Raw genomic sequence first — 12368 nt, 5'->3', positions numbered from 1 at the left:
TAAGCAACAGCAAGGAAAGTAAGAGACAGGGTTTTGAGTCACAAGGTAAGTTAAACGGGTCTGAATAAGTTGGGAGAAAAATACTATTGCTATGGGGAACAAAGCATTCCCACCCTGCAGAAGCAGGTTGCGTGGGGTGAGTCATAGCAAAAGGTGGTCTCTGCCCACACTGCTTCCTCTCTTTTGCTTCACCACAGCAGGAGAAAGAAGCACAAGGTCTGGTTACTGCTACACCAGCTGCAGTTTGTTTCTGCTCATGTTGCTTGCTTCCACGCCCACCCTCAGCTGCAGCATCACTGAGCAGCACACGGTCTGGTTGTGCTCAGGATGGGGCTGCAGCTGGGGCAGGATGGAGCAAAACCATGCCCAAGAATGTGCCTTTCAGCTATGATAGGTGAACGATTCTTGGTGCCATTCACCTCACCAGTGCTCTTTGCTCCATGGGAGAAGCTGCCCTGCAAATGATTTCACTGCAAGCGGGCTGGTGTGGCGGCAGCATGGGGTTGAATCACTGTCTAGGCTTGCATTGGGATGGGTGTTTGTTTAGGAGCCAGAAAAAATCCTTTTGCTGCCTCATTGTGATGTGCAATAGCTGCCTGTAGTGTGAAGATGCTGGTGCCCATGTGTACCCATCCATTTCCACACAGGCACACCTTCTTTCCACAGGGTGCTTTGCAGGGCACTCACGTTAAATCCATGGAATTCCCTGGGCCTGGGTGCGTGCAGCAACAGGAGAAGGGCTTTGCTTGGGATCCTCACCTCTTCCTATGCACATGGGTGGGATGTGCATGTGGCATCATGGTCGTCCTGCAGGGATGCTGCTGCACATCATTGGGATTGATCCAATCCCTAGGCAGGGGTATCAGGGACTTCATCCGTACACCAAAATTCATCCAAAAATAGAACTACCCAGAAAATCTAGAAACTGACCAGCATCCCAGCAGCCATTGCAAACTGTGGATACGATAACATTCCTGGGCCTCTCAGTGGCCAGATCCTGGCTGTGCCTCCATTCCCAGCCAGCTCACAAGGCTCGAGATGTCCCCAGCATTGCTCCCAACCTTTCTTCACCCCAGTGCAATGTATAAACACTGCAGACAAGAGGGCGTTACCAAGGTCATCTGCAAACCAGTGGAAACTTTTAAACCATGCTGCTCTTCAGGATCCAAATATTCTCATCTGCACAACTTGAAATCGCTCCATGGCTGACATAGGCTGCTGATGTCCAGTTTGAGGGGCACCTCTGCAGCACTGAGTTGGAGCAGAACTGCCCCATACTCAGCACTGACTCTCCTCCATAATTTTGGACTCATGAAAAAATTTTAGATCCTCCTGGGGAAAAGCAAAAAACAAAAAATCTCAAACAAATAGTTTCCAAGAGGAACTCCAGCAACCAGACAGGAGCAGCCTCAGCACTGCTTTATTTCCTGCTTCTTAGCAATGCTAGGAAGGCTGGAGCAACAAGGAGCTCAGGGTATACAAGAAGACAAAAGGTAAAAAAGCAGAAGCTGAATGATTTCTGTCTCTGGAATTGTGCCAAAGTCCGAAGCTGACACATCCATGTGTTTTCCATCCCTGCAGCACAAGCAGGGTTTTAATCTTAACAGCCCTCATGGGTTTTTTTGGCTCACATTTATCACTAATTAAAATGGGCAGTGGCTGGTTTTGTCCTGTGTACAGTGAATTCAGAGCAAAGACAGTCATAGATTGCTTTTCCAAATGAAGCCATAGCAATAACAGGAAGTAAAACGTTAGCAAAAATTTAAAGCACAACTCCAAGATCCAAGAATGATTTCTGCCTCATGAACTCTTCCTGCTTGCAGTGCATGAGCTCAGCACAGCGATGGCTGGGATTTAATCTCCAAGTGCCCCTGCAAGGTAAGGACATAACATACCCACACTCCTGCCAGTGAAAGCAGGGCCCTATAGTGGGTTAATGCAGATCTGTACTGCTAGCCTGTGATAAGAGAAGCCCAGCAGATCCCATAGGGGCTGCTTGCAGAGCTGAAGGCAACCCATCATGGTTTGTACTCTGCTGACCCCACATTGCTAATACAGGGGAGTTCTCTTTGGTTCAGCCCCCAGATGAATTTGCTTTGTTTCCTTTTGTTTTTCTCCATGTACAGAGCAAGTAAGCTATTTTTGCAGTTATTGTGGGATTTTTTTTTTTTTTTTTGTCCTTGCTGTTGCCCAGATGTGGTGCTTTATATGGAAGTGTTAAAATTCTTCAGGAATACAGTGTCATTAAAAAGCTTTGCATGAGCAAATGCATCTCATACATAAGCTACTACTTTGAGCTGCAAGATTAAACTCAATCATGAACCAAGAAATCAATCAAGGTGCTCTCAGTGCCAAGCAAATATATTTAAATAAGTTGCATACAGGTAGAAAGCATCACCTCATTTAACTCCCAGAATAGAAACAAATGTTTTTTGTCCTTCCCTCACAAATGTTTGTGGCATTCCTAAAGTTCTGGAAGAAATTTGCTTTTTTCAGCAGGGAGACGTCAGGAATTACAGGTGTTGCAGGAAAACCAGTAGTTTTGAGACATAGATAAAATGCCCATTGGTTTATATTTTGTACTGTAAATTGGTCCATCTTCTCAGATTCAGAGAAGGGACAAAAAAAACAAAAACAAAAAAGACAGTCTTATTAACCTTATCTAAAGTGTAGTTCCAGCCAAAGAAACCCTCTAGTACATTCAAACAGCCCTCCAACAGCAGTATATATTCTAACATTATGATGAACTCAACCAACCATCGACCACTGTCAGCATGAAAATGCCATGAAATTAACTGCTTTTGTCAGATTTCAATGTCTCATTTCACGATTCCTAAATCTTCATTATTTGCCAAAATATTGCTAAATACTGCTACACCCATTTAATATAGAGAGAATTTCTTCTTCCTTCGTATCTTGGTCAGTTCTGGCCTGGAGCTGCTGGTTGTGTGGCGTTCTGTAGCTATGGCATGGGGAGGTTTGGAAGCATTTTGGGGAGAGTAAGCTCATTTATCTTAGCATTATGTGTTACACCTGAACCAGCTGAATGGCTGGCCTCACAACGAGCTTCCTACTCCCCAAGCATTCTGCAGGAAGCACAGGAAACATCCAAATAATTCACATTTTTCTGAATGTCGCCACAAGATTGGCAACAGAAACGTTTCACTCATTTATCTATCAACTGTTACAATATGAACTCAAGCTCAAAGAAGAGCCAAAGAAGCTGAAGTGGAGAAATGGTTTTGGGAAAGGAAGGGCTGAGAACCTCCTCTTCTGTCCAGGTGAAACATTTACAGACCCCAAAGTTTCCAAAGCCAGCAGAAGATTTTTCCCTGGAGCAGAGCAGTGCTGAGCTCCTTGCTCACTGCTTCCTGAAAGGGATAAATGTCAAATCCACCATCACCACATTTGACAAAAAGCTTCTCCTCCAAAATTTTGCCCAAATCATTTCTTTTCTTCACACTGACATGGTCTTGTTATATGGAAATCCTTAGTAGTTTATTTCCTTTCCTGTTGCACACTTCATTCCTCTGGTTTAAAGTTGGATGCCTTTCAACCTGAACCCCATAACACTGGATTCCTCTTTCAGTCTTCTCAGACTCCCCTCTCTCCATTTCATTCCTGTTCTACTTCTCCTCTCCTTCTCTGACTGCTACAAGCAAACTGTAAAACTGAAACTGTTTATTTGCATACATCACCAAAGCTTCAACTAATCAAATACTTTGCAACCAAGTACACGTTTCTGTATTCAGTAGGGAGGACAGTAACACATACATGCACACACAAAAAAAATTAGGTTGGCCCCAAATGCACATCCGACCACTTCCAAGATTGAGCTGCTTGGGAATATAAAACCATGAAGGAAAATGTGTGCGATGTCTGGGTGTCAGATCAGGATGCCCTGAATTGACTGGATTTGTGCCTGGTTGGCTTCATTTTCCAAATGCAATTTCTCGCCAACAACTTGAGTAATTGTTCTTCATGAATCATGCAAACGGACACAATTTCCTCAATGGGTGCTTGGATTATAGTAGTGTAAAAGGTGCATAACCTGAACACTGATTTTTCACCCCGACTTCTCTTCCTTGAGCCACGTCTAAAAATAGGAACAACATTCATCTTAAAGAGAATAATGGCCTATAAAAATGTAGAAGTAATTTCTTCATATTTATGAAGCCTTTGCCTGCCACCCATTATGAATGCCCCTTGTAATGAATGCTCTTTCTCCTTCATGAAGGTATTATGAGCAATTATGTCCTCCAATTTTAATGTTCAGCTAATGTAATCAAATGCCTTAGAATTTATCCCCAGGGTATTGACTATCTACAGTCCCAAGGACTAAATAGCTTTTAGTCCCATGGAGGATATGTTGGCCCCAGTTGTCTGGGTCTCTGAGTGAATATGTGGTGTTCCTTAAACCATTACATATATACATATATGTATGCACAGGCTTTAATCACTGCAAAGGAGACCTCAGAAACATTACTTGGACCCCAAACACTCTCTGTAGTTCAAGCTTTTTGTTCTGGTCACGTACAGGCTGCTTATTTATGATATGCTGTCCGTTTAGGCGCACATTGCATTTCTGGTCCTGGTTGGCAGCACAAAGACGGCTTAAGGACTGAATGAAAATTAAAAAGGACTTAATGAAAATGAGAATTCAGGCCCTGAACACTGATACAGAGGAACATTAATCCCTCAGACTTGTACCTAGAATAAGGTACAATTACAACTAGAAAGATCATTTCAAGTTATGACAGGTTTGATGAAAGAACTTTCACTGCAGTCAGGAGCAAAGTTATTATATCGCTGCTAATAAGTATTCATCTAGTTTCCAGGGAGCTGGATTACACCAAGTAATAAAAGGTGTGAATGACAGCTCTTTTGGGGCAGGTAAGAACTGGAAGAAAACGTCTCCCAACAATGACTATACAATCCAAGTACCTTGCTCCAAACTAATCATTTTTCTTCTTTTCCCATACTTTCTCGACTAATCCATGGCGTACCCAGTGAAGCCTTTGTGTAACTCATGGGTAAATACCTTCTCTCCCTCTGCAAAATGCTCATTTTTCCATTTCTGAAAGCAAGGATTTCTAGGCATTGCCATCCCCACCTATTCCAGGAATTAGAGCCGGTAGAAGAGGAGCTCTTCTAGCTGTTCCCAGCCTGAGGTCAGCAAAAGTCCATCTCACTAATTGGACTTTGGATAAGGTCCAAAAAGGCATAATTTCAAATCCTGTCTACTATGAAACACCACCATAATGAGCAGAATGACACTAATTACGCATGGTATGAGGAGGCACTTGCCTGCCACCACCTCCATTCCCTCCTTAGATGAAGGGTAGAGGGGAGCTCAAAGCAAAAACTCACTCACCAGTCACCACCAGAAACGTTTTTGGGGCTTGCCAATATCAGCTGAAAACACAGTAGATGTTCTCACCCTACTGTTTGTGGAAAACCAGCCCCAGTTTGGTCCATGCCTGCTGCAGATATTTGACTCTCTGTTCTGCACACTGGAAAATAAAAATAGGAAACATACAGAGGAATTATGCTAAGAAAAGCAAATGGACACAGTCAAAGCCACAAACCACTTGGCAAGGTTATGGCAGAAAGATCACCAGCAAAAGGTTAAGAAACCATCTAAAAAGAGAAATGCTTTTACTTTTTAAGTTCACTTTTCCACCAGCACTTTCCTTAAAAAAAAAAAAAAAAAAATTGGTCAGACATTCCTATGAAGTTTCATTCTCTGCATCTGATTTTTCATTTTTTCAGGACAGCAAAACATGAAATAGTTACTGAGAGCCACTTTTACCCAGAGCCTCTTGCAAGGGCAGTTCCAACCTCAGCCAGACAGCAACAGCACCGTGAGCAGTGCTTGCTACACCTTTAAGGACCACGGCCTTCACTTCTAATCTCAAAATGCTTTTTGCTTTCCTGCTTTTATGTGTAGTCTCTTGAAAGATTTTTCAACCATAAGTAACGCATAATGAGGATTGCCTTTTCCGTTGCTTGTAAACAGTACGCTGTGGGGAACCCTTCCTACCTGGAGTCTCCTAGTGCCACTACAAGATAAGCTAATAATTAATCAGAAAAGCACCTTGCGGCAACATTAGCAGATGGCCCATCAGCTGCTCTGATCCGAATCACCATGTTAATCGTTTGTTCTTTGCCCGCTCCAGCTGTCTCAGATGAAGATGAGCGCCGTGTTCCTCCTGCTCCTGGTGTCCATCCCCAGCTCCACTGCAGTGCAGGACCTGCCGAGGCGGGAGCCACGGCGCCTGTCGTGCGTGCGATGCTGCGGACCCTCAGAGCAGCCCGTCTCCATCGTCTCCTCACGATACACGAGGATGAGCAGTGATCCTGCTTCCTCGGTACCCAAAGTGCAGCCAACCATAGACATCACCATCCTCAAAGGTGGGTAGAGGTGACCAAGGCCATAACATCCTTCCTCCATCTTGCTTGCACATCATCTGGCAGATTGTGCTCTTTCCTACACCACGAAACTCATCTGATTTATTTACCCAAGGGGTGTCATGGCACAGGCTGCGTGCACACAAATAAGAAGTGGCAATAAGCTCTAATCCATCAGAAAATGGAGTCAGTGAGAACTCAAGTTACATCGTACTAAAAAACAGATACAAATGTCATCCAAAAAGTTGTTCCTCAGAATAAGAAATGAAGAACAAGTAGAAATTCTCACTCACTTTTTCCATTTCATATGCTTTATCTTACAAAGTAAGGCCTTAATAATTAAACACATAATATAGGAGATATGTCAGGGAGTGCTATGCATAGAGACATGCAGACCAGACAAAGCCTCTCCAAGGCCCAAATCAGACTTAAGCCAAATCTTTAGCCAAACCTTTGTTGCCCTAAGCTGTGCATGGAGGGGCTGTGCATTCAGCTGGATCTGTGTAAGTAATCTGGTCAGGTAACGGAGTTTCACTACTTCAATATTTTGTGCATCAGCACTGTGAACTCAGGAAGACCAAGCTTTCACCTGGCATGCTTCTGAGAATAAAGAGGCTGATGGTGTCTGGCATCTTCTGTTTTATGTTTGCAGGTGAGAAGGGGGAAATGGGAGAAAAAGGGTACCCTGGAGCAACTGGGAAGGAAGGAGAGAGAGGGCTACGTGGTTTCAATGGACGAAAGGGCCAGAAAGGCCAGCCTGGCCCCCAAGGCCATTCATGCAAGCAGCTCTATGCTGCCTTCTCAGTGGGTCGCAGAAAGCCCTTGCATAGCTCAGACTACTTCCAGCACGTCATTTTCGACACCGAGTTTGTGAACCTCTACAAGCATTTCAACATGTTCTCAGGGAAGTTTTTCTGCTACGTGCCAGGAATCTACTACTTCAGCCTCAATGTCCACACTTGGAACTTCAAGGAGACCTATCTGCACCTGATGAAGAACGAGGAGGAGATGGTGATCCTCTATGCCCAGCCCAGCGACCGGAGCATCATGCAGAGCCAGAGCCTGATGCTGGACCTGCAGGAGGGAGACGAGGTCTGGGTGAGGATGTTTAAGCGGGAGAGAGAAAACGCCATCTATAGTGAGGAGTCTGATGTTTACATCATCTTCAATGGCCATTTAATCAAGCCAGCTGTAGAGTAGTTATTCCTTAGCTTCAGGCTTCAAAAGCTTCAGAGCTTTTGGTAGGGGTTTCTCTGATGCATTCATTAGTGTCTTCCCTTTTAGAAATGCTCATCCAGCTCTGCTTGGAAGGACTGCAGGAGGCAGCCTCCTGGTGGCTTTGTGTCCATGCCAGGAACACCTGTGAATGGAGGTGATGGGGCTTCAAGGTGCTCCAAGCTATGACCAGTAAAGGCTTTAACCCTTAGCCTGCACTGGAAACAAAGCACAGAATGTCCTAGTTCTGCAGCCCTATACGGATCCCCAAGAACATCCCTGAAGAGTCTCCAAGTTGGTAACAACAAAATTAATCTCTGCTTTTCCTTAGAAAAGACAGGATTGTATCGACTGGAAGGCATTTGGACTGACTAGCCCAAAAAGATGTTTCGATGGGTCATCAAATACCTGTTGTCCAGGTGCTAATTAAGGAACATATCTACCATGCTTAACAGTGCACAGTATTGCTAACAAAGCCCCCTTTCTGCCAGCACCCACACCAGGCCTGCTCCACTCAGGTGGGCAAGAGCACACCATGTTAGTATTTTGCACAATGCAATCACCCTGAGTTACATTTCTGTTCCATTTCATACAGTAATACATTCTGAGAACAAAATGCTAGAATTACATAAATAGCAGCATATTGACCCAGAAAACTTTCCCAAAAGCATAGTTTTAAGTACAGCTGCAGCCAGACGCTACAACTTTGCTAGACTGCTGTAGTGCTAGCAAAACTTCTTGCACAACACCAGAGTACCATGAGCATTTCCATTTCTAAGGAAAACAGTGGGCACTGCCTAGGATCCTATTTGTGAGTGCTCACTGCCAAGCTGGAGTCTTCAAGACATGAGTATAGCATTAATTACTGTCTTCCGGCACTCTCACCTCTGGTAACTAGAAGAGGAAAGCAGGAGGAAGAAAGGTGCTTCACTGCCAGCAGTGATATTACAGGGAATTTGGTCTCACATCAAAATAGAGGTGCATGCAGCAGCAAGAAACCTCATTTTCCTCTGGTTCCTCCATGCCCACCCCCTCCTGTTTGCACCTTGAGTCGTTTGTATTTAGGATACATGAAGACAAATTGCTTCACTGCTGTGCCTCACCTACCCACACCTGTTCAGAAAAGTGGCTGAAATAAACAGATTGCTTTGAGTGCACTGGTTTTGTTTATTTCCATATGCTTTTCACAGCACAGGGCTAAAAGCACCAACTGAACGTCCAGTTCTGCACTTTCACTTAAGCACCAAAGGATTCCAGAAACTAGACTGAAACCAATTCTCCTTGGCTGGTCAGAAGGTGCTCCCAGCTGAGTATCAGGATGCAGAAGTTAAATGAATATCAAATTTTTCTGAGGTCTCAGTTTTAGCAAAGATAGAAATTTTTAAGTAGCATATCTGCAAGTAAATGCGCGATGAAAAATGGTTTGTCAGCCTTGAAAGATCACATCTGCTCCCACTTCCAGCACAGCCTGCTCAACCCTTAGCAGGAAAAGTGGGAAAGCTGCAGGGCTTTAAAATCTCTCCCAAGGGTGTCTCATGCAGACCCCCCATGCCCTCTGTCAGGCATCCCAGCTGCCACAGACAGCCTCTTGTCTTTTTTTCCTCCCCCTACTCCTTCCAAAAAAGCTTCCTAATCAGCAGCTTCCATTAGGGTGATGGTAAAAGCCCTAATGGTTGCATTGCTTGTTTGCAGCACGCCATTTAGTGCTGAGAGCACTGACAGAGAGGTGCCAGCCCTGAGCAAACACATGCCAGCAGAAACCTTCCTACTGCACTCAGTGAAGGCATTTGCTTTCCCCCCAGTCATTGCCACCTTTCCCCCTTTGTCCCTCCTCTTGCACCACTCTCCTCCTCGACTTTGCAGCTGCAGAAACTACCCAACAAGGCTGTCTAACATTCCCTGCACATCGAGTGGCTCTGTGCACCTCCAGTGCACCCCATCCACTGTTTGCTGTGCTGACTTTAATTAAAAAGAAAAAAAAAAAAAAAAAAAAAGATCCAGCCTTCTTAAAATGTCACAACCAACTGGAGTTATTGACAGCACCTAATCCAGCACTGGGAAAAACATCCCTGGAGCACGCTTACATTCAATGCACACTGATTGGGGAAAAGTTGTTTTCTACCAGGAAGGAAGCAAAAAAATCCATATATCAGTATCTCTGTACATGTGCCTCTCCATAACACTCAGAGAAGCTCTGATAGGACACATTCAAAATGCCCTTGACTGATATGCCAGCGCCATAAGCAGGCAAGTCATTAAAGCCACGTTGGTTGCTGGTGCAGAATAGCCTTGCAAATAATGAAAAAGGTTATTGGTTTGCACACATTATTCAAATTACTCATTCTTATTATCGCTGAACTTGTAGTCTCATCCTGCCAAAATCTTTGGAGGGGAAAAAAAAGAAGAAAAAAAAGGAAATACCTGAAAAAGAGAGAGGTAGAAAAACATCCCTGTGCCACATTCAGAATACATCCCTCCATTTTTCAACTTCAAGGGCTGGGAAAAGCATACCCGTTTAGAGCAGCTTAATGAGCCAAATCCAAAGCACAAATATTTTAGAACTGCTCATCAGCATACAGGCAGCCTGCCAGAGCCTCTTTGTAGGAATGGAATTTAAATCCTTCCAACAATCCACAACAATTTGATAAAAAAGCTTTTCCAGTTCTCATTTGAAGAGGGGGAAAAAAAAAAAGAGTTAAGTGTTCAAAACAAAACGATAAGGAAATAGGGCAATTTCTGTTTGATCTTTAATTTTCCTTAAATTTCACCCTTGGAAATAAGCATCAGGAATTGGTCAGACCTTCTGTTCGTTTGGTTTTTACATGAAATGAGAAATGACAAAACTGCCTCAGCCTCCATCATTAAATTCAGGTATGTTTCACTCAAAGCTCCAGTTCTCATCCCCCCAGAGATCTTATGGAAAATGAAGCCGCCATGGCTTCAGCAGAGGGACCTGTGGAAAGCCTGGACAAGAAGCTGTAAGGGCAGAGCTTTCTGCAGCAGCAGATAACGGGCCAGATCAGCTACTCCCAGAAATCTCCTTTTCCTGGTATGGGAAGATGAAAACAGACAAAGACAACATGCCTTTTTGTTTTGTTTTGTGACCTCAAAGTGGTCCTTTGCACTTCCTGGCCCAGACCTTGGTAACAGCGAGGAGATAAACTCATGTAACATTAGCCTCTCCTTCATGTCCTCAGCATCAGAGCCCCGGAGCAGTACCTCACATGGAGGAGCAAGCTGGGTCAGCATCTCTTCTTCTACCGAGAAGGTGATGAATGGAGAGAGCAAGCAAACGACCTGGGGATGGAACAAGATTTATGGTCAGCATTAGGAATAAAACCGTCAAGGAGACGCAAAGTCTGCAGGTGGCAGCTGCTGCAGGGAAGACAAGTGCTGCATCCCGGGATCTGCTGGGAATGATAAGAACAGCTCTGCCTCAGGACAGAGGAACAAACCAGATTGCTGCTCAGTGTCTCTTTAACCTTCCTCTTCTAGAGATTGAAGTTTCAGCATTTTAGTCTAATGAAACTCCAAAAAAGCCAAAGAAAGTAATTCCTACTAAAAACCCCACAGACAGAAGCTCCAGCTGCAATTCCCAACGTTCCAAACCCACACAGAGGAAAACCTGCAATGCAGCTCAATAACTTCTGGGGCTATATCTGCCCTATTGAGTGTCAAGTTGACCTGGTGACTTCTAAACAGACTCATTCTTTACCCTTTGTTACATGACTGCACCAAATGAAGCATCATGCTTGTAGGATTTCTGCAGAGCCCTTGCTCAGCTATGCAATTACTCTATGGTTTGCTTTTGGTACTAACTTCTGCAAGCATAAGGCAGGAAAGAGTCCTCACACTCATGGGCTTGACAAAAAATTCTGTTAACTCAAGCACAGAAGTAGCTGAACTCCAACAGAACCTAATCCTCTTTTTCCTACCAGCTGAAAACAGCACAGATATTCCTTACAGCTTCCTTCCCTTCTCTGCTTTTCTTTCCCAGCTAAAAGCAGCGTCAGAATGTGGTTCTTGAGCTCTTCTTTCTATTGACACAGCAAATTGCTCAGGATATACCTGTGTCTGCCACAGCAAGCTAAGGGACCACATAAGGCCTGAAGTGGTAAAGGCCAGGGGTTGTTTGGGTTTGCTGGGAAAGATGAGTTCTGTGGTGTGGATTTAATGAATGAGGTGTTAGGAAGAAGTGGCAGATGAGAGCTTTGCTTTAGCGTTGAGTAGATATTTAGGTATGATATTACTTTATGTCATAGCTCGTTGTACAGAGCTCTGAGTGCACTCACGTCCCTGTGATGAGCTGCACCAGGGCTCTGCTTGGTTCTGCTGCTCTCCCACAGACCCTCTAGGAACTCTTTGCTTTTTAAGGAATTTGGTGCCTTCTGGTGCAGCCTCCAAACAACCCTTAGAAATACTCTCTAGAAAGAACTATTGAAGAGTTCATAGTCCTGGCTGTGATAAACAGCTGGTATCTGGCTAAATAGCTTACAGTGCTATTAGTGCTCATTACACCTGGCAGAGCTCTTGGCTGGGCTAGAGCTTGGCGCTCTCAATGCCAAGTGGCAGCAAAGAAACTAAAACCTCTGTGTAATTCCAGGTTTTTCTCCTATTTATTCCTATTACGCATGCTTTGCTTCTAGTTAAATCCTGCTGTTCTGTGCTGTTGCTCTCATCTAAGTTGATTAAACTGCTAAAGCAGTTCATTGACTGAGACTATTTTAGTGAGCTGCAAAGCA

The 12368-nt window shown here is 44.2% G+C and overlaps 1 protein-coding gene across 1 annotated transcript; it reads left to right on the top strand.

Annotated features, from left to right (window-relative positions):
- The first annotated feature begins 1787 nt into the window (after positions 1-1787).
- Positions 1788-8783, top strand: C1QTNF8 (C1q and TNF related 8). Its single transcript, XM_052680212.1, is given in 4 exon segments — positions 1788-1859; positions 1861-1878; positions 6180-6414; positions 7064-8783. Coding segments are annotated over 4 exon segments (858 nt in total). The 5' UTR covers positions 1788-1802; the 3' UTR covers positions 7612-8783.
- Positions 8784-12368: the final 3585 nt, after the last annotated feature.

Source organism: Tympanuchus pallidicinctus, unplaced genomic scaffold, assembly GCF_026119805.1.
Source record: "Tympanuchus pallidicinctus isolate F22 unplaced genomic scaffold, pur_lepc_1.0 scaffold18, whole genome shotgun sequence".
NCBI classification, from domain to species: domain Eukaryota; kingdom Metazoa; phylum Chordata; class Aves; order Galliformes; family Phasianidae; genus Tympanuchus; species Tympanuchus pallidicinctus.
Note: the sequence above shows the minus strand (reverse complement) of the source record. Positions and strands in the feature narration are given on the sequence as shown.